The 27,741-nt window shown below is 42.9% G+C and overlaps 2 protein-coding genes across 2 annotated transcripts in view; one reads left to right on the top strand and one right to left on the bottom strand.

Annotated features, from left to right (window-relative positions):
* Positions 1-234: 234 nt before the first annotated feature.
* znrf1 (zinc and ring finger 1) overlaps positions 235-27,741 on the bottom strand; it is a 138,531-nt gene continuing 111,024 nt past the window's right edge. The window contains exons 3-5 of the mRNA XM_034195737.1: positions 6,183-6,288; positions 5,695-5,782; positions 235-1,603 (exon numbers count right to left, since the gene is read on the bottom strand). Coding sequence (XP_034051628.1) covers positions 5,725-5,782; positions 6,183-6,288 — 164 coding nt within the window. The 3' untranslated portion in view covers positions 235-1,603; positions 5,695-5,724. The remainder of the gene's footprint in view (positions 1,604-5,694; positions 5,783-6,182; positions 6,289-27,741) is intronic.
* Positions 25,454-27,002, top strand: LOC117532411. Its single transcript, XM_034195736.1, has 2 exons — positions 25,454-25,911; positions 26,183-27,002. The coding sequence occupies exons 1-2, from the start codon at positions 25,688-25,690 to the stop codon at positions 26,856-26,858; spliced, it is 900 nt and encodes a 299-aa protein (XP_034051627.1). The 5' UTR covers positions 25,454-25,687; the 3' UTR covers positions 26,859-27,002.

Here is a 27,741-nt window from a genome sequence, read left to right as displayed (position 1 = left end):
ATCCGATAGCTGCTATCATACAAAACGACACGTCTGCCTCTCTCCACAATGATCAATAACAGTGAACGGATGGTCAAAGTAAGGTACAAATAAACAGAATCACACGAAGCCTGGTTAGTGTTGCCTGACTTTATAAAGTGTGTTTATAAGCACTACTGCTTGTAGGCAGGCATGACGAGACTCTTCAGTCGACCCATGTTCAGGGGAGGTGGGTTTAGTTTCCTGCACGCCTCGACGTAAGAGAGACGTAAGCGACGCCACCTCTTAGCTCCGAAGCTCTTGCCTCTAGACCGACAATTTTTTGGAGCTGGAAGTGAACCGGATTCCGGAGCTAAGAGCCGGCGCCGCTGCGGTGTGAACAAGGAAAACCGGCGCTTTTCAGGCTCCAGCTCCACGGAGCTGAAAAAGCGCTGGTGTGAAAGGGGCAATAGTGTACATACACATACCATGTGAAGCCTGACACTGGAGCATCCCAAACACACATAACACAGTAGGAACTTTATCTACACTGCTGGCCCCTTCCCTCCCCCCCGATCTGAAGTGCTCAGATTGCTCCTCTTCACCCCCAGTCCATCTTTAGACCCCCCCTCATCCAGCTTTCTGACATCCCAGTTTGTTTGGGTCTTATCCCTCATCCTCCAAAAACTGAAACATTGACTTTAATTAAATGTATTATGTCAACAGATTTCACATAACTGTATTAGGTTAGTTGAAAGCAATAATATGAAGTTGAACCCAATATATTTAATTCAAGCTGGATATTATTATTGCTTTAGCTATCCTAAAAGGGTGGTTGTGGCTAAGTGGATAGAGTGCTGGACTTCAAATCAGGGGGTAGCAAGTTCGAGTCCCACTGCAGTCAGCATGTCGTTGTGTCCCCGAGACACTTCACCCCAAATTGCTCCTGTGGGGTTTGTCCACAGTACTGAATGTATGTAAGTCGCTTTGGATAAAAGCGTCTAACAAGTGACATGTAATGTAATACAGTTATTTGAAGCCTGTTAACATAAAACATGTAATTAAAGTCAATGTGCAGTTGTGCACAGACCTAAGAAGCATTTTTGAGACTTTTTGATTTAATATGACTCTAATTGGCGAGGAGGGGGCAGAGGAACTATAAGCATGGGTAGTCTGTTTTGAAATGAGGCCCACCAAGTCATGTAAAAGTTTGATCTCAAAGGAAGCAGCACAACAATCCTCCATTTGTTGGTTTTCTTCTTCCTCGTCCTCCCACCCGATCTGCTTCCTCCCCTCCCCAGTTAAGGCCATGGGGGGCTTGACACTAGTGACTGACAGGCCTGCATCCATCCAGATACAAGATGGAAGGCTGGCCGCTGGAGGCCTGCGAGGACCTGAGCATGTCAGGGAGGGGGCTGGGGCTGGAGGGGAGAAGAGTGAAAGGAGGACGGGGGGGAGCATTCTCTTCAGCCGACGACAGGAAGGGACCTTTCATGTACGATGGTTCACGTTTGTTGGGTTCATTGACAAGGAGTAAGTATCTTGGTTAAGGTGATGGATTCTGTCAGGGTAAGGAAGTGAAGATTGGTTCATCAGATTTGGTTGTGTCTGTGTCCAGATATCCATGGCACAACCACGAGATGTCCTGGAGACAGAGACAGAGACACACAGATATTTAGAAAATGAAATGATACCGTAGTTGAAGTTATAGAGTATATGGTTTATATTATATATACATATATATATATATATAATAATAATAATAATAATAATAGATTTAATTTGTTAGCGCTTTTACAGGTGCTCAAAGACGCTTTACAGATATAGTGAAGGGAAAAGAAAAGGAAGGAACAACAAATAAATATATAGTTAAAGTTAAAGTCAAATAATACAAAAAAAATCACACATTAAAAGCCAGATTGAAGAGGTGAGTGTTTGTGAGTGTTTTGAAGGTGGTGAGGTCAGTGCAGTCTGATGGGTTGTGGGAGTGAGTTCCAGAGGGAGGGGGCAGCGACGGAGAAGGCTCTGTCCCCCCAGGTCCGGTGAGTGGTGCGGGTGGGGATGGATAGGAGGTTGGCTTCTGATGAGCGGAGGCAGCGGGAAGGGGCGTGGTGGTGCAGCAGGTCTGTGAGGTAGGGGGGGGGCCTAATTGTTGAGGGCTTTGTGAGTAATGAGGAGGACTTTGAAGTTGATTCTTTGACCGACGGGGAGCCAGTGGAGGTTCTGGAGGACGGGAGTGATGTGGTCTCGGGAGCGGGTGTGGGTGAGGAGGCGGGCAGCAGAGTTCTGGATATGTTGGAGTTTATTGAGGAGGTTGGATGGTATGCCGTAGAGGATGCTATTGCAGTAGTCGAGTCGTGAAGTGATGAATGCATGAATCAGGGTCTCAGCAGCAGAGGAGGAGAGTGATGGGCGGAGACGGGCAATGTTTTTGAGGTGGAAAAAGGCGGTCCTGGTGATGTGATTTATGTGGTGGTTGAATTTGAGCTGACTGTCGAAGATGACTCCGAGGTTGCGGATGTGAGGGGGGGGGGAGATAGAGGGTGGCTGTCAATGGTGAAGTTGAAATTCTGAATGGCTTTGGTACGGGGTCGGGGGCCGATGATGATGATGTCTGATTTGGCACTGTTCAGTTGATAGTTTTCAGGAGATAGTTTGTTTGCATCCATGTTTTTATTTCTGAGAGACAGTTGGTGAGAGTGGAGTGTGTTGTGGGGGTGATGGTTTTTGTTGAGATATAAAGTTGGATGTCATCGGCGTAGCAGTGAAATTGAAGGTTGTGGCGATGAATTATTTTTGCCAAGGGGGAGCATGTAGAGGATGAAGAGGAGGGGGCCAAGCACCGAACCCTGGGGGACACCTTGGGACAGAGGAGCAGTGGAGGAGGTGCAGTTGTTGATGTTGATAAACTGATGTCTGTCGGTGAGGTAGGATTTCAGCCAGGAGAGTGCAGTGTCGGTGATGTTGAGTGATGATTCGAGGAGGGACAGCAGGATGGCGTGGTTGATGGTGTCGAATGCTGCGGTGAGGTCGAGGAGGATGAGGATGTTAAGGTTGCCGGAGTCAGAGGAGAGGAGGTCGTTTGTGATTTTGAGAAGAGCTGTTTCGGTGCTGTATTTTGATCGGAAACCGGATTGAAATGGCTCGAAGAGATCATTGGAGCTGAGGTGGGCTTTAAGTTGTGAGGCAACGACACGTTCAAGTATTTTTGACAGAAAGGGGAGATTTGAGATGGGCCGGAAGTTGGACATGATGTCAGGTGTGAGTCCAGGTCTTTTGAGAATGGGTGTGACAGTTTGAGAGAGGGGGGAACTGATCCAGCATTGGGTCAAGTGTGCAGGTGGAGTTAATTCCAGTCATGAAGTCGGACAGTTGCATGGGGGTCACAGGGGAGAAGTGGGACAGGGGCTGTGAGGTGAAGGGGGGGGAGCCAGGAGGGGAGGTGGGGGGTGCTGATGAGGGTGTCAGATTGCTGTAAATGTTGCTGATTTTGGTTTGGAAAAACGAGAGGAAGGAGTTGCACTGTTCGGTGGTGAAGGATGAGGTTTGAGAAGTTTGCTGATGGTGGAGAACAGACGCTTGGGGTTGCTAGAGCCAGACTGAATGAGTTGTGAGTAGTAATTAGACCGGGCTGCTTTGAGTGCGTTACTGTACTGCTGGAGATAGTCTTTGTAGATTTGAAGATGGACTGTTAGTGTGGTTTTCTTGTGTTGGCGTTCAAGTTGACGTTTCCTTGATTTCATTTGGCGGAGTTCGGGGGTATACCAGGGGGCGGAGTGTATGAAAGAGACATTTTTTGTTTTTGTGGGGGCCAGTTCATTGAGACAGAAGGAGAGGGTGCTGTTATAATAGTCCACAAGTTCAGATGGGTTTTCAGAAAGTGGGGGGGGGGAGACAGACATCTTGCAGGTAATGGAGGCAGTGATTGTTGAAGGTGAGATGGATTTGAGATTTCTGTAGGTTATTATGCGTTTTTGCTTTTGGGTGGGGATGGGGATGTTGATGTCCATGATGATGGCCAGGTGATCAGAGATGTGGAGATTGAGGCTGGACAGATGATGGATGATGAGACCAGTGGAGCAGACCAAGTCCAGGATGTGACCACGGCTGTGTGTTGGGAAGTTGATGTGTTGAGAGAAGTTGCAGCAGTGAAGGGTTTCCTTAAATTCAGAGGCATATTTGCAGGTTGGGTCGTCAACATGAATGTTAAAATCACCTAAGAGGAGAACAGATGGGGATATGGCAGAAAGCTGAGTGAGAATGTCAGAGAGGCCGGAGAGAAAGGAGGGGTTTGGCTTCGGGGGACGGTAGATGATGGCTGTGACCAGGGGAGTGGGACCAGAGAGTTTAAAGATCAGGTGTTCAAATGAAGAAACATCAGGGATGGGGATTATGGTAGCTTTTATTTCCTTTCTGATAATAGCAGCTATACCACCACCCCGCCCTTGTGGGCGAGGTTTGTCAATGTATGTGAATCCTGCTGGGGTGATTTGATTTAAAGAAAAATAGTCCAGGGGTTTTGCCATGTTTCGGTCAGATACAGAAAGTCCAGGTTATTGTCTTTAATGAATTCATTTAGAATGTGGCTTAATACATATATATATATATATATATATATATATATATATATATATATATATATATATTATCTACAAGCAACATATTAATACATATTACACAGCCTAGTTGAATACTCAATTCTGATTGGTCAATTTGGATATTTTAGAGGTTGATAATACTCGATAACACACCGCTGTTAAAGGGAATTGCAGAAGAAGACTGACAGGAAGTAAACACTAAAGGGAACAGCAGAAGAAGACATACAGGAAGTAAACACTAAAGGGAACAGCAGAAGAAGACATACAGGAAGTAAACACTAAAGGGAACAGCAGAAGAAGACAGACAGGAAGTAAACACTAACAGGAACAGTAGAAGAAGACATACAGGAGGTAAACACTAAAGGGAACAGCAGAAGAAGACATACAGGAAGTAAACACTAAAGGGAACAGCAGAGGAAGACAGACAGGAAGTAAACACTAAAAGGAACAGCAGAGGAAGACAGACAGGAAGTAAACACTAAATGGAACAGCAGAGGAAGACAGACAGGAAGTAAACACTAAAGGAAACAGCAGAGGAAGACAGACAGGAAGTAAACACTAAATGGAACAGCAGAGGAAGACAGACAGGAAGTAAACACTAAAGGGAACAGCAGAGGAAGACAGACAGGAAGTAAACACTAAAGGGAGCAGCAGAGGAAGACATACAGGAAGTAAACACTAAAGGGAACAGCAGAGGAAGACAGACAGGAAGTAAACACTAAAGGGAACAGCAGAAGAAGACATACAGGAAGTAAACACCATAGGGAACACGGTATGGGATCTGGCAGTGTTTAAAGACTGCTTCATGGAAAATAAAGTCTTGGACAGTCACAGAGAACAATTATTTTGTAATTTATTTAATGACACATATAAATGGAATACAATAAGTCAGGAACTACGTTTTATGTCTGAAGCTTTTAGGTGTCATAAAAACAGCCCTTGCTAACATCTATCAATGGAAGAAGACAGTAGATGGGCCACACTGGAATTTGAATACAAAGCCAAAAGACAAATAGATAAGATAGATATATACTTTAATAATCCCAATTTAGGATATTATTTTTGTTAGAGGAGTAATATGAATTGTGTGTGTGTGTGTAAGTGTGTGTGTGTGTGTGTTTGTGTGTGTGTGTCTCACCTTGAACAGTATTTATAATGGGCCTGCAGGTCAGTCAGAGGGATGTTCAGGGCAGGACCGATTGATCTCAAACCACGAGTCTATACAGCTGCACACAAACACACACACCACACACAGGCACATGTCAAACAACATGTGTTAATATGTGGAGATTATCCTGCTAAACAAAAAGTGAACAAATCCTTAAAATGTGTTTTCCACAGATCTTATTTTCTGCAATATTTAAAAATTCCAATGGAGAAATTACATTTATTTTAGTGGACGGAGCCCTTGTATTGCTAACCTCCGGCCCGGCCTACGAAAATACGTCATCACTGCACCACTCTACTGTCAAACTGTATAATATTAATAACCTCTATATCAAATGCAACCACTACTGGCCATCTTTTAGGAACGTCTTTATTGGAGTGGATTTAATTAGAATAAGTGCAAAATTATATATTGGGCAGCAATTCAAATTTGTGTGTGTGTGTACGTGTGTGTGTCACCTTTTGTGGTAGATGCAGAGGCAAGGCAGTCTGGCTATGGTGTCCCCTTGCTGCAGTTCCTCTAGACAGATCACACACTCCCCGGCATCCCTGGCCAACACATCGTCTAAAGAGACAGAGATACACACACACACACACACACACACACACACACACACACACACACACACACACACACACACACACACACACACACACACACACACACACACACACACACACACACACACACACACACACACACACACACACACACACACACACACACACACACACACACACAGAGCAGAACATGTATCAGTATGCACCAAAGACAGTGATATTAACAGACCAGTAGGGTTGGTGCATTACACAGTAGTGATTACTTTCTGCTTGTACTAATGAGAATGCACATGGAGGAGATTCAGGATAAATGAGGTCCCTTGTATCTGTTTTCGCTTTAGGAAAACAGCATCCATCATATGGGAATTCACTACTGGATATGTTTATGTCGCCGCATCAGATTAGATTCAACTTCATTGTCATTGCACATGAAATGCAGTTAGCATCCAACCAGGAAGTGCAAAGAGTTGATAATGAGGTCAAAGTATATGCACATGTTAGGTTACAGTACAGACGGATAATCTACAGATTTCACTGTCAACATGTATATATTTTAATTGTATTTTCAGATGTTTATTTGTTTTCACATTATGTGCAATGCCTTGTTTTAGAATGCTGTGATGAAAATAAATCCCAAATTGGGATCAATAAAGTCAATCTTATCTTATGAAAGTTACAGACAAGTTTGTATAATTAATTATATACAGATATGGTCCCAATATTATGTTAAATACTTAATGTTGTAAAGGCATTTTAAGAGTTTCATATGATTCATATGACCTTAAATATGGTTTAAAAAGTGTATTTATTCACAAGAGATATTTGACATTCTGGCAGATTTATTCAAGGCTACCTGGGAGGAAAGAAAATAAATAAATGAAGAAATATGTCAAGTTAAGGATATAGATGAATACAATCTTATTTAAATAAGACCTATAATAAATGCGCTGGTGAAGATGGCCGCATTGTCTTTTGGCTCCTCTCCAACTTTGCCCTTCTTCGTATTTTTTCAGTGTTTATTTACTTTTTGCCGTTTTACTTTAAACACGGTTCGCAACATGCAAGCCGACCACACATCAGAAACCTTGTGGACAATAGCCCACCGACAGACAATGGAGATTCGCCATGGCTACCTGTTGCCAGGGGCGCCGCCAGGGATTTTGGGCCCCATGAAAATATATCACATTGGGCCCCACCACCAGGCCCAGGCCACGCCAACCAAGCACAATTGCTGTAACCACACCTCCAGAACCCAACCCACTCATTTATGCTTTAAATAACTACCTGTACAGGCTTGCATCTATCTTGTAGTCCAATACTAACTGCACAATATTTACTGACACTGAGCGGTGAAAATATAACACTGTGCAGACTGCAACATTCTGCTGCAGTAGAATTCACTATTTGATATAACACTAACATTCCTGACAATAGATCTCAATAGTAATCTTTTATGGTGTACATGCCTTTTTAATAACATTTTTTAATGGAACATTCACAAATCTAAATAAATATAACTTAAATATTAGTGCTGTCAAAATTATCGCGTTAACGGCGGTAATTAATTTTTTGAATTAATTGCGTTAAAATATTTAACGCATGTGCAGAATGGCCCGCCCCATACGTGCCACCAGTGGCAGCGCCAGGGTATGGCTGGGGTAGGCTACACCCATACCAAGAAATGGCTTAGCCCCACCATGAAAAATGATGTTAAAGTAAGCAAAATAAAGTCTGCCAACTCGCACGGAGTAAATTGCACAGACAGCAGTTAGTAAGATTGATTTCAGTAGCCACGGTTTTGAAAACTTTTGTCACGTAGTGATCGTCTTCTCAATAGAACATCTTTGATAACGGCGTGGTGTTGTTGCAGGAAGTCCCGACGGAGAATACTTTTGCTGTAGTACAGGGGTGCACATAACTGGTACTCAGGTTATGTGCGTAATCTGAAATGCGTACCGTCACTTGTGTCACAAAGCGCATTTGCGTACCGACGTACTTGTGAAGCTTTTCCAGAAGGCGGTTAGATCACCGGACGACAGAGTCGGTCTCCGTGTGCACAGACAGGGCTGCTGTTAACGTCGGTCTGTACAACGGAATTGTGCCAAAACTATGCCAACCGGCTGCGGAGGGAGACTCCCCCCCCTTCACTGGAGAACTGCGCTAAAACAGCTTATCACAATGTTCACGCTCTGGGGCCTCATTTATAAAGCGATATACGCTCAAAAAATGGCGTACGCCAGTTTCTACGCAATGTTTGCGATTTATAAAATACTAACTTGACGGGAAAACGTGCGGTCCTCCACGCAAACTCTAACCCATGCGTACGCACTAAGCACAAAAACGGGAGAGACGAGAAACTGCGACACCGTTGGCAGAAGGAAGAATGGAGAGAGATATGTGGAAATAATACCATAAATAAAATGCTACCTCTCATTTATCATATATGAAGAATTCATTTTCAAACATTGATTAAAGCCAATCTTAAAATGATTAAACAAACGCCTGTTTACGACTCCTCAGTGCACACAAAAACATAACTTGGAGAAATAAATAAATACGGATATGTTATTTAAAACCACCTCGAATATGTTGTGTTAATGTTATGAAATGTTTTCTCATAAATGATGCGGTAAGCAGGAGGACAGCATTACTTTAAACTGACGCCTTGTTGCATTTCTATAGGTTGTAGATACGAGCATGGTTTTATATACTATCACGTTTAATCGTGTTTTATGCCGTTTGCTAAGACTTGATAAGTCGCTCGTAAAACACAGGAGGTATGGAAACTAAGAACACCATATGTGGTAAATTGTACAGCTGATATAACACAACACATTAGTTGTATTTCCTTTAACTGGTGGATAGGGTGGATAGGGTGGGGGGGGTTGAGACGCACAGGCTGCAGTGGAGACGCTGCGCACAGCTGATCGACAGCTGGGACACAAACCACCAAATACAAAAACATAATTCAGATCCAGTCGTCATGACTCCACACCGGAGGGATTCCCCGTTCACTTCTTACAGTTTCTCATCAAGGGGGTGTCTCCTGTCCCCGGTACAAACACACTGCCTGAGGAAGGATGTGTGTATTGTTTTTGTCATTAACCTTTTTCGGGCCATTTATTTATTTATTTTGGTGACGATCCGACCTCCATGCTGCTACTCTGGTTCAAACTGCATCCACCAAACAATATGATTTATCTCCACCTCCCCAAAATAACCATAATCTGACACGGTGTGAGATGTCTTTTTTAGCTGTTCTGTCGTCATTTCCTGTGATCTTCTTCATAAAGTCAGTCAGAATGAATGAATGAATGGGCGTTTATTTGACTATTTATAGGCAAATATGGGCGTTACGTGACCTCCGCAAAAGCTGCACCGCATTTCGAGTCGGTTGTGATTTATAAAGGGAAACCGGCGTAGGAAGTGCTGTACGCACTTTCCTCGCCGGTGCGCAATGTTTGGTGAATCGGGAAGTGGCGGAACATTTATGGACCTATTTTTCGGATTTCTACTACGTAAGCAACCTTCCCACGTGAATCCTACGCACGGCGTTATACATGAGGCCCCTGGTCACGAAGTACTCCACTAGCCCCCCCCGACTTTCCTAAAGTACTCCCCCGTTGATAGAAATCAACACGTAATGAATTAAGACCCCACGGTTTGATGATTGATAGGTGTGTGGGCTGTCTTTCATTTTGACACACAGAACAATGTTATAATAAACATAGGCTAGATACTGTATGTTAAATGGATATATCTGCCTTCTTTCATTTATCTTTCCATTCCCACAACAATATACATAAAGAAATGGCATATTTTGGACATAGTTCGAATGGTGATTAATCATGATTAATTCATTTTTAAGCTGTGATTAATCTGATTAAAAATTGTAATAGTTTGACAGCCCTATTAAATATACATACCAACTACAAAATAAGCGGGTATTAAAGTGTAACAATACGGAAATGGAAATGAAAAGGCCTGATGGTGGTAAATCAGAGCCTATTACCTGTTCTCAGTCTTTTTCTCATCATGCATCTCTTGTGTAATGATCCAATATCGTTACCATAGCCTTGCCCTTCAACAGTTATTACGAGCCCTTGCTCAGCCTTACTCACCAAGAGCCCAGCGCCTAGCCTTCTTACAGGCAAAGTCACTGATCAAGTCCTTGAAGTCCAGCTTTCTAGCCAACTGGCTTTCAATGGACAGCATGGCAAGACTGCAAAGCCTTATGGGGGGACAGGCCTGTGGAGCCTAGAGATGGATCTGTTGGTCCTGGCACCAGGGGGAGGGACAACTGATTTAGTATGAATAGCTGCTAAAAATGTACCTGCATTTATTAAATGTCAGCTAAAAGAGGAGTGAAATGAAAAACCTCTGAATTTTCTGTGAAGATATTAACAGTATGACGTATTAATGTATTAATGTCAGCAAAATATTACAATTATTATTTACAATGGATTAAGCTTAGCTAACAGACTAATTTCCACCACTCATGGACCACACCCACCTTTTCTTTTGAAAAACTGGGTGACATACTGTCGCCCTTTAGTCCCTCTCTCTTGTCTTTCTCTCCTTTATTTTCTTTCTTGAAAGCCTGACTTTGTTAGTCGTTGAGACATTGTACACACGTAAGTACCAAGTACTAGCATCCCTCCTCACATGCTCTCACTCTCTGCTGCTAGAAAGTGCGGTGCCGCACAGCGTTTGGAGGCAGGACCAAACCATTACATGTAAATAGATGGTGGTGTTCGATGCTTTGGATAATTAACTTTTGGAAGAAAATAAGTTAAATTAATCTTAAGTTTAGTGAGTACATCATCAATAAGACGTTATATTAATGTTAATTATTGATTATTGATGAAAGGTTACTTACATTTTTTTTGTTAATGTTCTAAAAATATTTGGGGCCCCTGTCAGTCACGGGCCCTTAGAATCGTCCTAACTTTTCACCCCCTTACGGCGCCCCTGCCTGTTGCTGTCCTACCTAAGAGAAGCAGGAGGAAGACCAAGTGGGAGTCCCGCGCCGGGCTGCTGGTCTGAGAAAACGAGGAAACCGACCCCCTCTTCCGACTATTCTTCTGGCTAATGTTCAATCGATTGAAAATAAGCTAGATGAACTCAAAAGTCGGATTGCTTTTCAACGGAACATTAAGAACTGTAATGTGTTCATTCTCATTGAGACTTGCCCCGCTATCCCGGAATCCGCCATTGTTCCTGATGGATTCACTATTTTCCGCCAGGAGTCTGGACAGTTAACTCGGAGAAAAGTAAAGGAGGCGGTGTGTGTATCATGATTAACAAGAACTGGTACACAGATGTGAGGGTTATTTCTTCCCCTCATTTAGAGCACCTCTTGCCGGGCTTTTCACCTGCCGAGAGAATTCACATATGTTGTGATAACAGCAGTGTATATTCCGCCGCTCGCCGACAACAACACGGCACTCGATCAACTGTTTGGGATTATCGACAAGACAGAGACTTCACGGCCAGAGGCGGCGTTCATTGTGGCCGGGGATTTTAACACCGCTAACACGAAGAAGGTCCTGCCGAAGTACTACCAACACATCAGCTGCCCGACGCGCGGGGGAAACATACTGGACCATGTTTATTCCCCTTTTCGACATGGATATAAGGCTCTCCCTTGCCCTCCCTTCGGCAAATCAGACCACATCTCACTGCTGCTGCTGCTTACAGGCAGAAACTTACGGGACAGACCAGTAACAAAGACACTACAACGATGGAGTTAGGAGTCAGATTCAGCTCTGCAAGATTGCTTTGAATCTACGGAGTGGAGTGTGTTTGAGGACAACACCATCAACACACACACGGATACGGTCATCTGCTACATTGGGAAATGCATCGATGACGTGGTACCGAAGGTTTCTGTACGAACATTCCCAAATCAAAAGCCCTGGATAAACAGTGAGGTGCGTGGCAAACTGAAAGCGCACACTATCGCGCACAGAGCTGGAGATTTGGAGGAGTACAGGAATTCTAGGTATGAACCCCGGAGAGCAATCAGCAATGCAAAGAGACAGTAGGCTACAAAGAGAAGGTGGAATCTGACTTCAAAGGCTGTAACACCCGGAACATGTGGGCGGGACTAAGAACAATAACAGACTACAAAGGAGCAGCGGGGGGTGCTGCGGGAGTGTCTGCGTGCGCATCTCTCCCAGATGAGCTGAACAGTTTTTTTGTACGATTTGAGAGCAGCCAGGCTGTGGAGGCACAGAAGGATCAGGAGCCCTGCCCTTTTGTTTTAAACAGGGCAGATGTGTGTAAATCCTTTAAAAGGGTTAACCCACACAAGGCTCCTGGACCTGATGGCACAACCCAGTCTCACAGCATTTCGTGTTATAGTCACAACATTTAATCTATTCATTCGTGTTCACCAACACGATTTTCCACTTTTTTTCGTGTCACACAGAACGATTTTAGTATGTTTCGAGCCTGCAGCACGTCTTTTTGTCCGTTCGGGTCTTGGAAGACCGGAAGCTGTGGGGTTCATAAAAACATGTTCTTACTCAATATCAAGCCACGATTATTGTTTTTATTTTAAATCGTATGATTTCTGACTTTCTTTGCCGTCCGTGAGGAAAATAAATGGGGGTCCTTTTTAAATATGTTTTTCCTTCTAAATAACACACTGTTATTTACTCACCAATAACACACAATTATCCTTATCCTTACTGTTATTTATTTGTTTAATTGCATAATCTCTGGATTTTTTGGCGTCCGTCAGGAACTGAATTTCAAAATAAAAATAACCGGAAACAGACGTAGGCCTATAAGGGACATTTCGAGCATCATTGCGATACACAGCCACTGAACTGATTACCCAAGATCCTCAGCTATGGTTTAAGCTTGCTGATTGGATGTTTTAGCCGCAATGCATGTAGGGATATGGTGTTAATGTCAGGGTTGAGAGAGGCAAGCAGGACCCAAATGCAGATTAACAGAAAATACCTTTATTTCAAGGTTTAAAGACAGAACTCTTCCCAGAGAACACAGTCCAACAACAACAAGGAACTAACAAAGACTAACAGAAAACACAGAACCTAAATGCACACATGACTAATCATACAAAACTAGGGCCAACAGGGTGGGTGGAGGGGGTCTGGAGGACGGGTTTGGGCTGACAGCCCAGGAGCACAGCGGAGGACCTGGAAGGGGTCTCGGGCGGACGGCCCGGGGGCAAGGCAGAGTTCAAAAAGGGGGACTCGGGCGGACGGCCCGGGGGCAAGGCAGAGTTCAAGGATGGGGACTCGGGCGGACGGTCCCAGGGGCAAGGCAGAGTTCAAAAAGGGGGACTCGGGCGGACGGCCCGGGGTCAAGGCAGAGTCCAAGGTGGGGGACTCGAGCGGACGGCCCTGGGGCAAGGCAGAATCCAAGGAAGAGTCAGGGGGCCGGGCCCGAGGGCGAAGACCGCGGCTCTCAGGGGGCCGGGCTCGAGGGCGAAGACCAGACAGCTCCGGAGGCCGGGCAGGACCCGGTGTCGGCAGAACAGGAACCGGAGCCGGTGGGACAGGCTTTGGCAGGAATACCCACGGAAGAGGACCAGGAGTTGGCAGGACCCCCGGCGAGACAGGTGATGGCGGGACCTCCAACGGAACAAGACATGGGATTGGCAGGACCCCCGGCAGAAGAGTCGTCGGCGGGTCCCCCAACGGGACAGGACACAGGGTTGGCAGGACCCCCGGCAGAGGAGTTGTCGGCGGGACCCCAACGGGACAGGACACAGGGTTGGCAGGAACCCCTGCAGGAGAGTAGTCGGCGGGACCTCCAACGGCACAGGACATGGGGTTGGCAGGACCCCCGGCAGGAGAGTAGTCGGCGGGACCCCCAACGGGACAGGACATAGAGTTGGCAGGACCCCCAGCGGAACCTCCAACGGCACAGGACATAGTGTTGGCAGGACCTCCAGCGGAACCTCCAATGGCACGGACATAGGATTGGCAGGACCCCCGGCAGAGGAGTAGTCGGCAGGGCCTCCAACGGGACAGGAACTGGAGTTGGCAGGACCCCCAGCGGAACCTCCAACGGACCAGGACATTGGGTAGGGACTTGAGAGGAGACTCGAGAGGGGAACCAAGGGGGAACTAGAGAGGGGACTCGAGAGGGGAAACGAGGAGGGACTAGAGAGGGGAAACAAGGAGGGACTAGACAAGGGACTAGACAAGGGGACTCGAGAGGGAACTGGAGAGGGAACTGGAGAAGGAACTGGAGAGGGAACTGGAGAGGGGACTAGAGAATTTACTAGAGATGGGACTAGAGAAGTGACTAGAGAAGGGACTTGGGAAGGGACTAGAGGAGGGACTCGGGAAGGGACCAGAGGAGGGACTAGATAGGGGACTAGATAAGTGACTAGAGGAGGGACTAGAGATGGAACTCGAGAGGTGACTCGAGAGGGGACTTGAGAGGGAACTCGAGAGGTGACTCGAGAGGGAGCTGGAGGGGTGACTTGAGAGGGAACTCGAGAGGGAGCTGGAGGGGTGACTCGAGAGGGAACTCGAGAGGAGACTCGAGAGGTGACTTGAGAGTGGACTCGAGAGGTGACTCGAGAGGGGACTCGAGAGGTGACTCGAGAGGGGACTCGAGAGGGAGCTGGAGGAGGGACTTGAGAGGGAACTCGAGAGGTGACTTGAGAGTGGACTCGAGAGGGAACTCGAGAGGTGACTTGAGAGTGGACTCGAGAGGGAACTCGAGAGGTGACTTGAGAGTGGACTCGAGAGGGAACTCGAGAGGTGACTTGAGTGGACTCGAGAGGGAACTCGAGAGGTGACTTGAAAGGAGGCTTGAGAGGGAACTCGAGAGGAGACTTGAGAGGGAACTCAAGAGGTGACTTGAGAGGGAACTCGAGGGGTGACTTGAGAGGGAACTCGAGGGGTGACTTGAGAGGGAACTCGAGGGGGGGCGTGAGAGGAGACTCGAGGGGGGACTTGAGAGGAGACTCGAGGGGGGACTTGAGAGGAGACTCGAGAGGAGACTCGAGGGGGGACTTGAGAGGAGACTCGAGAGGAGACTTGAGACAGTCGGTTCGCCAACAGAACACGGGGGGCTGGAGTCGGCCGGAATGCCGACAGGGCACAGGGAGCTGGCGTCGGCCGGTACGCTGATAGGACACGGGGAGCTGGCGTCGGCCGGAGACGAGGGGCTGGAGTCGAAACCATGGCTGCTGGGGCCAGAACTTGGACCATGGCTGCTGGGGCCTGTACTGGAGCCGGAACCATGGCTTCTGTGGCTAGGGCTGCTGGGGCTAGCAGGCAGGGGATAACACACCGAGAGGAAATCCAAAATCCAGCCAGGTAAGAATTTCACTAAATCTGGCTTCTCCATAGCCATCTGGTGTGCCTCAGCTAGAGCAGCCTCTCGCTGCTGAACTCCAGACGCTGCCCTCCACTTATCAGAACAGCCAGCCAAAGAAAAGGAAAAACTAAGTAATTCCAACTCAAAAGGATCTGCTGGGCCCATCCTTGGTTAGTTCCTTCTGTCAGGGTTGAGAGAGGCAAGCAGGACCCAAATGCAGATTAACAGAAAAATACCTTTATTTCAAGGTTTAAAGACAGAACTCTTCCCAGAGAACACAGTCCATCAACAACAAGGAACTAACAAAGACTAACAGAAAATACAGAACCTAAATGCACACATGACTAATCAAACAAACAAAAGACAGGTGATGAGGGAGGAGAAAACCCAGGGGCACCAGGTTAACACAATCGGGTAATCAGGGAGGGAAAACAGACAGAAACCAACAGGCAAAACAGGAGGTGAACACTTTTCAAAAATAAAACAGGAAACCAAAGACTGAAAAAGACAAGACAAGACAAAACACAACACAGACCGTGACAGTTAATGCCATATCAAATCCGAAAAACATTTCTGAGTTTAGGATGGCCGAAGACACTACACTACCCATAATCCCCAGCTATCGTTTAGGTCTACTGTCCCCGTGATTAATCTTCAAGCTCTGGGATTGGATGTTGGAGTGGCAGTGCGCCAAGGTTACGCCGAGCGTCAAACAGCTGTTTGAAATGGAACGAAACCACGGCAGACTATCCAAAACTGGACTCGAACGGGACCAGCCCCACCCCCCAGAACTACACATGCTGGCTATTGTGTTTCGCAAAATGTTCTATGGGACGTCTCTACTGAACCTTTTCGTTTTTCCCACAATTAGAAGTTGCCAGTATTAAACATATTGGTGTTATCAAATGTAAAACATATAATTAATAAATGGGTGAAAATCGCTTGTGTCCATAATGCGCAGCATTAATACCCACATGACAGCTCATTGTTACTTTGTAATTCTACTCCACTACAATTCAGAGGTTAACCTGATATTTTTGCTCCACTACATTTATTTGAGTTACTTTGCAGATTCTGATTAATGATGTGAAATATAAACAACCCTTAAATCAGATTTTAGTTACACCTGAGTACAATTCAGGGAAAGTGATTGTCAAGTGCCAACAATCAGGAGAGGTATTTGATAGTTGGTGCTTGAGAATCAAATCAAATCAAGTATTATTTATATAGCACATTTTCTAAACGATTTTTGGTCGAGCCAAAGTGCTGTACATATAATAAAAATAGCCTACAGTAGAGACACTCTACAGCTAATACAACAGCACAGATTGTTCAGAATATCAGTATGAGAAAAATGACACCCTCTATCCTTAGACCCTCACATCGTACAAGGAAAAACTTCCAGAGAAAACCCACAGTTTAAGGGTAAAAAAATGGGAGAAGACATTTATCTGCAATTGACATGAATGGAAACGAGTAATAAAGTATATTCATTACTCGTTATTCTCTACTAATAGTTAATTAAAGACTGTATATTATGGCTATTTTGCACATCCCTTTCAAGATTTCAAGATTTTCTAAGGTTTATTGACATATCATATACACAACTACGGTGTAGTTATGCAAAGAATGAAAAACTTGGGTCACAGGTTTTACAGCTAGCCTCCTTGTCCTTGTCTACTTCACCTTTACATTTTTGAATGACAAGACATCTATCAATATGTGTGTATACCTCCACCATTAAACTGTCATATTCTGCACATTTCTTATACTATCTACATACATAAGGGTATAATTCATATGTATAATATCAGTTGAAATAAGTGCTTCAACATAGTTAACATTGCAGGAAAGCAATATATTAGACGTTAAGTACTTTGTCAGGCTTAATATTTATCTGTAGATAGATACCCCCAACGTTTTTTTCTTATTTGAAAGAAGACCTTAATCTAAAGTATTATTTAATGTTGAAATAAAGGTTAATTCGTTTTTCTGTTTTGCACCTCCTCCTATTAATATCTTTGTACATCCTGCACTAAACTGTTTTATTGTAGAGATCACTTACAGTATCTTCTTGATTTTTTATATTCTATATTTCTATCATTGACCTTCTACTTTCCCCTATGAAAGTATGTACTCTTAATATTTTTTTAATCAACTATAACACATAAAAACAATAATTCAATAACGTGCTTTAACCACTATGCGGTGCACACAAGGTACACACAGCCATAATAACTTTGTATTATTAGTGTAGGACACTTATGTATGTACAACATCTGAAGATGTGTAGTTTTATTCATGCTTTCACATAATTTTACAGCATATTGCTATACTATTTCAGACTCAGTATTTACATTCTTATATTCAAAGAAAATCAGTAATATCTTTAAAAACTACAAGTCCTTTTATATGTTTTATGTTGAAAAGTGTTCCCCTATCCCCATGTCTGTTGCTGATTGTGTGCACCTGCTGCCCTGTGTTGTCTCCTCCCCCCTCACCTGTGTCCTGTTGGTTTGATTAGTGTGGGTGTGTATTTAGGCTCTGTTGCCCTGTCTGTTGGGAGTCTGGTAGTGTGGTGGCTGGTGACTGTGCGCACAGGAGCAGCAGATTGAGGCTGTTTCATATCATATGTGTATGAGTTAATAAATGCCCACACCGGGTTGTATTTTTGGACGTTCTGCCTCTGCCTCCTTGCTTGGTCGGGCCGCTCAATTGTCAGCTTCACACTATGAATTAGATTAAATGTAAAAGTCAGCTGAATTAGTGTTAATACTGCAAAGAGACGTATTGTGTGAAGATAAATTGAAGATGTTGTTTAATTGTTGATATATTTATGATCCACGTCAAGTATTCCGTTTCGGCTGTATTTCTTCCAGTTTTTCCAAAGGTCTTCTCATCAGGGCTCTATAAATAAAGAACTACGGCAGATCTGTAATATGTAATGCAGCCGAACCGTGTATTACAATGCCGTTATGTGATGACCTTCAAAGAGAAAAGCAAAAACACTCGGAATAAAGTATTATTTTCTTTAAAAAAAAAAGTTTTTCGGATTTGATATGGCATGAACACCATATCCCTACATGCATTGCGGCTAAAACATCCAATCAGCGAGCTTAAACCATAGCTGAGGATCTTGGGTAATCAGTTCAGTGGCTGTGTATCGCAATGATGCTACGTCTGTTTCAGGTTATTTTTATTTTGAAATTCAGTTCCTGATGGATGCCAAAAAAGCCAGAGATTATGGAATCAAACAAATAAATAACAACAAGGATAATTGTGTGTTATTGGTGAGTAAATAACTGTGTTATTTAGAAAAGAATAACAAATTAGAAGGAAATACAGATTTCAGTACTCTGAGGCTTTGAGCCCCATTTCTTTTCCTCACAGACGACAAAAAAAGTCAGACATTATACGATTTAAAATAAAAACAATAATCGTGGCTTGATATTGAGTAAGAACATGTTTTTATGAACCCCACAGCTTCCGGTCTGCCAGGACCCGAACGGACAAAAAGACGTGCTGCAGGCACGAAACATACTACCAATAGAAATACATTGCTTTTAAAATCGTTCTGTGTGACACGAAAAAAAAAAAGGGAAAAATTGTGTTGGTGAACACGAATCAATAGATTAAATGTTGTGACTATAACACGAAATGCCGTGAGACTGGGTTGGATGGCATCCCTGGCCGTGTTCTCAGGGTGTGTGCAGTTCAGCTGGCAGAGGTGTTCACAGACATCTTCAACAGGTCCCTGCTAAAGTCTGTAGTCCCCACATGCTTCAAACACTCCACCATCGTTCCTGTCCCCAAAAAGACAAAAATCACCAGCCTCAGCAACTACCGCCCAGTAGCACTCACCTCCATCATAATGAAGTGCTTTGAGCGGTTAGTCAAATCATTCATCACCTCCTCTCTCCCTGACTCTCTGGAACCCCCTGCAGTTTGCCTACAGAGCAAACAGGTCCACAGACGACGCCATAGCTGCACCGCCCTTAATCGTAAGGCTTTACAGAGGGGGGTGAAAACTGCACAGAACATCACCAGGATGGAGCTGCCATCCATGGAGGACCTTTGCTTTGATCAGGAAGAAATCCCTCCGGATTATAAAAGACCCCCATCACCCCAGCCAAAAACTGTTCTGTCTGCTGCCGTCTGGCAGGTGGTACCGCAGCATCCGGACTAAAACCACCAGATTCAGAGACAGCTTCATACCACAGGCGATAAGACTGTTAAACACCTGAACTGCTGAAACAACATCCTTAACATTCATCTGGCTGCTACTTAAAAATGATTTATCTGTATCCCTAATATATCATATTTCAATGACTTGCATATAGAGTCTTATTGCACTATTTGACTATTTCACTTTTTTAAACTATTTTTCTTCTTGTATTTTCTATTTACTATTTACTTGCACTATATTTTTCTGTTTATCTGTGTTTTGTGTTGCACTGTTGGAGAAGCCTGTGACACAAGATTTTCATCAACATAACTACACTGTAGCTATGTTCGTTTGACAAAGAACCTTGAACCTTGACAGTCTCATGCCCAGCATTGAGGCGTTTGCTATGGTAGGCAGTAATATGCAATATCGCTAAATTAGATATTGGAATTCCCTTTTCACACTAACAAGAGATATTTAATATTTTAAAAATATTCTTGCAAAAGATGCTCCTTCCAAAGCTCCTTTTTGTACTGAAAGTCAGTAGACAATGAGTGACTTTAAAGTATTTGTTACAATGATATAATACGAATATAAAATCCAAAGTGATATGTGCTACATTTCAGGAATATCTAATCATTTATATCATGATTTCCTCTGACAACGTTCACATTATTGTTCCCCAGTTTAGTTTCACAATTAAGTACGCAAGTATTGAACACATTTTAAAGATAAGGGAGATCAATGGATACTCAGTCAGGATCCATCCTCTGGGGACACTGAATGACCGTCCATCCAATCGTTTAAAACAAAAATGTTGACGTGACGAGACTTGCCAACACTGTCAGGCCTGCAGCTTTGGCTAAAATTGCTACGTCAACTATATCATCATTATATGTAAGGAGTTGTTTGTAAAGTGCTTCCTAACTGAAATATATTACAGTATGACGTCTCACGAAAAATAATTTGAGAATGTGGGTACAGCACCTGCATAAATGAACACACCTTTACTTGATGATCATATATATATATATATATATATATATATATATACATATATATATACATATATACATATATACATATATACATATACATATATACACATATGTATATCCATATATACATATATATACATATATACATACATATATACATACATATATATACATATATATATATATATATACACATACATATATATATATATACACATATATATACATATATATATACGTATACATATATACACATATATATACATATATATATATATATACATATATGTATACATATATACACATATATATACATATATATATATATACATATATGTATACATATATATGTATATACATATATATATGCATATATATATATACACATATATATGCATATATATATACACATATATATGTATATACATACATGTATATATATATATATATACATATGCATATATATACACATATATATGCATATATATACACGTATATATGTATATACATACATGTATATATATACATGTATATATGTATATATATACATGTATATATATACATGTATATATATACATATATACATGTATATATATACATATATATATATATATGTATATATATACATATATATATACATATATATATATATGTATATATATACATATATATATGTATACATATACATATATATATATACACATATATATATATATATATATACATGTATATATATATACATATATATATATGTATATATGTATATATATACATATATATATATATATATATGTATATATGTACGTATATATGTATATATGGATATATATATGTATATATATGTGTATATATGTATATCCATCTTCTCCCGCTTATCCGTGGTCGGGTCGCGGGGGTAGCAGTTCCAGCAGAGAGCCCCAAACTTTCTTTTCCCAGGTGACATCAACCAGCTCTGACTGGGGGATCCCAAGGCGCTCCCAGGCCAGTGAAGAGATATAATCCCTCCACCTGGTCCTAGGTCTACCCCTTGGTCTCTTCCCAGCTGGACGTGCCTGGAACACCTCCCTAGGGAGGCGCCCAGGTGGCATCCTAACTAGGTGCCCGAACCACCTCAACTGGCTCCTTTCGATGACTGAACTTCTCACCTTATCCCTAAGGGAGACACCAGCCACCCTGCGGAGATAACCCATCTCGGCCGCTTGTATCCGCGATCTCGTTCTTTCGGTCATAACCCATCCTTCATGACCATAGGTGAGGGTAGGAACGAAAATGGCCTGGTATACAGAGAGCTTTGCCTTCTGGCTCAGCTCCCTTTTCGTCACAACGGTGCGGTAAATATAATACATTTAATTAAAGTCAATGTTTCAGTTTTTTCAGTGCTTGTAGATAGATAAATAGATAGATATATAGATGGATAGTGTGAGGGCTACAAACATCACAAACGAACACACATCGTAAAGGTTATGATTTTGTTTACATTACACAGACACATTGATTTAAAACAGCTTTATTTTGCTAGATTGAGTGCAGGCAATCTTGTTTAAAATATCTATTGTATCGCCAACAGCAGCTGATGGTACCAAAGTCTGTTAGAGACCTTGTCCTTGAGCTGGGTCACTCTATTCCCTGGGCAGGTCACCTAGGGAAACGCAAAACTGTTGACCGAATCCAGAGACATTTCCACTGGCCTGGTCTACGCGCTGATGTGGCGCAGTATTGCAAAAGTTGTCCTCAATGTCAACAAACCTCAGCCAAATACCCTTCAAAAGTCCCTCTTCAACCATTGCCAGTCATAACTACTCCATTTGAACGATTAGGTATGGACATTGTGGGCCCGGTAGAAAGAAGCAAGTCTGGAAATCGCTTCATGCTAGTAATAACTGACTACGCTACAAGATATCCTGAAGTTTTTCCGTTTAAAACTGTCAAAGCAAAGTCAATTGCTTTTTGTTTGATGCAGTTCTTTGCGAGAGTAGGGTTTCCCAAATAAATTCTTACTGATCAAGGGACTAACTTTATGTCTAAGTTAATACAGGATGTGTATAAACTACTGGGGATTAAAATAATCAGGACTACCCCCTACCATCCTCAGACTGATGGTTTGACGGAGAGGTTTAACCAAACACTGAAACAAATGCTCAGGAAGTTCATCTGTGAAACAGGATCTGATTGGGACCAGTGGTTACTAGGGCTGTGCATCTTCACTGGTCTCACGATTCGATTAGATTACGATTATCCTGTCAACGATTCGATTCAATTCGATATCCCGATGCATCACGATTCATACCAATGCGTTGCATCCTCAATTTTCTATATTACTGCACATGGCTTATTTTTCATCAATGCATACATGCAGTAAATACATATGAACTCTCTTTTTATTATTTAGAAAGTGCTTCAGAAATCAATAACATAAATGTCTTGACATTCATTTATAAACCAAAATAAATGAATTGTATAGGTCTAGCCTCCCTATATCTGTGTGTGAAGTTGTTCCATCCTCAAAAACAAAAAAATAATGCTTCTGCAGTCTAGCTGTAGCTTCTAGCAACGGCCTTCTGTTAAAGAAAGGACACTGAATGTCCTGAATGTGGCATTACACACAGGACTTGAGTCTGAACACAGAAGACAACAGGAGTATTTACAACAGCATATAACAACTAAAATACTGCATGTGGGTGCACACTTACATTCTCTGTCTTACTGTTACATAAATCCCATGAATGTATGAGATTAAGTTAGCTTCATTATATTTCAGTGATTAAGTGACTAATAAAGTTTCTATCGGGTCACTATCAGCCTGTCACTCATTATTTTCAGGGAGGGGGCGGGGTTTGGAGGAACGGAGAGGAGACGGTGATCGCGGAAGCTTTTTTCCTCCTGCCTTCACAAACTTTACACAAGTATATATCGTCTGAAAATTGCTAGAGGACATTCATACTTTGCAATCCAAGACTTAATTAAATCCACCAAAAACCTGACATGATTGTAACGCGATTATTTTTGAAAAACATAAATCCCTGTGCCGCAGCGACACGGAGTGATTCAGAGCGGGTCCTTCAGGCTGTTGGTTCTGGACTGGTGTTCTTGTGTTGGTGGATAAAGCAGACTGCTCCGTGTTTGGTGATGCTGTGCCGCTGTCACGTCTGTTCCCTGATCTCTGCGTCACCGACCGATTTGATATTAAAGTGACAGAAAAAAAAAACGTTATAGTAAAGCCGCGGCCGGAAAATCAGGAAGCAACATTACTACGCTATAACTGATTATCTTCCGTCACTGCATCGAGACCGAATCGTCCACGTCCGCATCGCAATGCATCGTAGAAACGATTATTTTCAACACCCCTAGTGGTTACCCAATGTGTTTTTTGCTTTCAGAGAAGTCCCTCAAGCATCAACTCGGTTCTCCCCGTTCGAACTCTTATATGGACATGAGGTAAGAGGCCCACTTTCTTTGCTCAAAACTCACTGGGAAAAGGATCCCAAACCAGGTGAGCCACAGAGTATCATTGTCTATGTTGTCCACATGAGGGAGAAACTGAGCAGAATGACTGCACAGGCCCAGCAGAATGTGTTGGAGGCCCAAATAAACCAAAAAACCTGGTATAGGCCGCAAGGTGAACCTCGAAAAGTCCTTTAGAAAAGAAATCCCGCTCCACAGAAGTGAAACTACACAATCTTTAGTTCATAAAAAAGAACGATTCATGCTTATCCACCAAAAAAAATTTCGTCGCTAAAATTCCTGCCAATTCTTCTAGGCACGTAATTATTGGCTGAACTAGTCCCTTCGAAGCGTAATAATATCTTGGTCCAAAGTCGTGCCACGGTTCATCACGTGATCGTGCTACACCAATTGGGTAGCTGCATATTGTCAACAGAAGTGAAAGATGGCGGCCGCCATGGTTTCATCGAGTAGCGGAGACGAGGAAAACGCACCAGAAAGTCTCAAAAAGTCAAAATTGTCAACACACAAACATTGTTACATGCATATTACGTCTGTGAAGCACGAAAAGGTTGATTGTTTTACCAATACAAGATGGAATACGTACAGGACAAGCTTACAACGGTCGCTCGGCTTGAAGGGAGACTCTCGGAACGTGGTGGCTGAAAACCACAAGCACTGTCTTGATTTCGAGTTCGAAGATATTCCTGAGGACGCTGGCTTCCACCACACATGCTACATAAGGTTTACCGACACAAAGGCCATGACGAAGGTGGAAAGACGGCTCGCACGTGAGGGAGATCAAGACGTTAGGGAGGACCTTGAGGTCGAGCCCATCCCATCGACGTCTCGCAGCACGTACCGAAGCCAAACAGAGAAGCTACGATCAAGGTCAGGCCTGCCAATCGCAGGCTCTGGCCCCGTCCTTCCTGCCCTGTGCATTATATGCAAGATGAAGGAGAAAATGATCATCAAAGCAGGCAAGCGACAAAGGGATCAACTGTGTAAGGCTGAAACATTAAAAGCAGGTAAGCAAACCCCCTCCCCCACCCACACACCACACACACACACTACACACACCACACACACACACACACACATTCTCTGTGGTTGAATAACTGAAAGGTACAATTATGTGTGAGAGATACGTCAACAAACTCATTGAGTTGTCCTTTTTTTCCGTTTAGGCAAATTGCAGAAAGCTGCTGAGAAGAAAGATGACCAAAGTGTTCTTTTACATATAAAAGACAAAGACTGTGTGGCTCTGGAGGTGCGGTACCACAAAAGCTGTTACAGTCAGTACACCATGTTTTTGCTGAGACCTGACAAACCAGAGACAGAACAGTAAGTTATTTCTCCTTGGATTGCTTTACCTATTTGCACTACCACCAGACTGAAGTCCAGGTGTGTGTCGGCGATGGCTATATATATATATACACATACACATACTTAACATTATAAGTAAACATCCAATTTCCTTCTGTTATATGTGCACACAATCACAACACTTATTCATTTATCCATTTATTTACTTCTCATTCATGTGTTGTAGGGATGAGGCAATGTTTGATGCCAGTTACAAGCTGTTCTGTGAGAGGATCATCCGCCAGAGGCTGCTTGTCAACAATGAGGTGCTTAGAATGGGCCAGCTGAGGCAGGCCTTCATTGACATGGTGAAAGCAAACGAAGGTGTTGATGCTTCAAACTACAGGTAACTGCAATGTAATACAAGTCTTATTATTTATCATGTGCAAGGCCAGCTTTAAACAAAATGTGTATGACAGGCCTGTTTGGAGAAACCCCCATGATGTGTAGTGTGTAGTGTTGTTTGTGATGATGTGGGCCTTTATTTGGCTTCTTTGGTGTTAAATGTGCTGTATGGCAGATAGGTTCTAGTCTGTAATGTCTTGTATCACCTCCACCACTCTGCTTTTGATGGTACTCCTGTGACTCGTAATTGTCACTGTTTTGTTGTGTTACAGACAGGATCTGTTGAAGAAGAGGCTGGCTCAAGATTTCCCTCAGCTAGCGTTTCACATGCCCACCAAGCGCAACGTCTGCGAACTGGTTTTTGCTGAGACTCTGTCAAAGGATGCACTCGTGGACATGCTACCAGATCCATCCGGTACGGAAACAACACAGTCCAGTGAATTGAGCCAGACAGACAGCGACAATGAAACAGGGAGAACAAAGTGCCAAACAACACATGAGGACACAAGGACACTGTATACAGCAGCGTTGTTTTTGAAAAGACTGCTTAGTGACACTCCTGGCATGTCATGCCCATGGCCTCCCACTTCTGAAAATGTAAATGTCACTGAATCTCAAACTGTTGTCCCCATTGGACTATACAATCTGCTCAGCTGGATTATAGGTTCCACTGAGGAGCCAACACTGGATCATTATGTCAACATTGATGATGACGTACATTTGAAAGTGTTGTCTGTTTGTCAAGACATTGTGTACCTTGCTTCCAAGGGCCGCAAGCAGACACCCAAGTCCTTGGCTTTAGGTTTAACTGTTCGACATTTAACTGGATCATCACGCATTGTATCACTGCTTAACAGACTGGGACATTGTGCATCATGGGACACAGTTTTGAGTCTAGACACTAGCCTTGCCCAACTGACACTAGTAGAAGTGTCACATCACTCATAGATACGTTTGTTTTTGGTACTAGAACAGAGTATAATCAGCAGGACTCTTTTAACCAGCTGAGGCAATCACAGCACCAATCAGCCGCTCCGCCCAGCCTGACACCAATCAATTATACTACATTACATGTCCTTCTACTGTTTTCTATGTCATACCTTTTATATTTGTAATAAATCTCGTTTTTATGGTTCATCAGTGTTGTTTTCATTTGTGGAGGGATGAATGAGTAAATAAATGAATCAATGGACATTGGTATAAGTAAGGCAAGGCAAGTTTATTTATATAGCACTTTTCAACACAAGGCAATTCAAAGTGTTTTACAAAAAATTAAAGACATTAAGAAAATGGCATTTAAAATCAGTCATTCAAAAGAAAAGCTAATAAAAGAAACATTAAAAGAAAAAATACATGGATAAAAGTTACAGTGCAGTCTAAGATATGAATAGTTCAATTAAAAGCAGCAACAAAAAGAAAAGTCTTCAGCCTGGAAGTACTGCATTTTATTGATCTAAATTACTTAACGTAACAAGTTAACCTTCTTCTTGGACGCAGAAATCAAGTCATGTTTATTTTAAGAGTGCATTTAACGTGTACAGGGTAACAACAGACAGACAAAAAGTCCTCAGTCTAATGGAATAATCCCAATGAACCTAGCGATGTGAACATGGCAGTCCAGGAATGATAGTTTGATAAATATGAGTTTGATATACTTTATTAATCCCCGTGGGGAAATTGTTTGTAGCTGGAGTTGGCTGATAAACGCTGCTAGTCAATGTTGATTCGATGGTCAACTCTGTTCCCAGATAGTAAAACCTCTCACAAATACCGCGTATATAACGCAAATACCTCGGACTTAGTGATGTATTAAGACATATGACAAAACATG

Source organism: Gymnodraco acuticeps, unplaced genomic scaffold, assembly GCF_902827175.1.
Source record: "Gymnodraco acuticeps unplaced genomic scaffold, fGymAcu1.1, whole genome shotgun sequence".
In the NCBI taxonomy this organism is placed as follows: domain Eukaryota; kingdom Metazoa; phylum Chordata; class Actinopteri; order Perciformes; family Bathydraconidae; genus Gymnodraco; species Gymnodraco acuticeps.
This window is presented reverse-complemented; position numbering and strand designations above follow the sequence as displayed.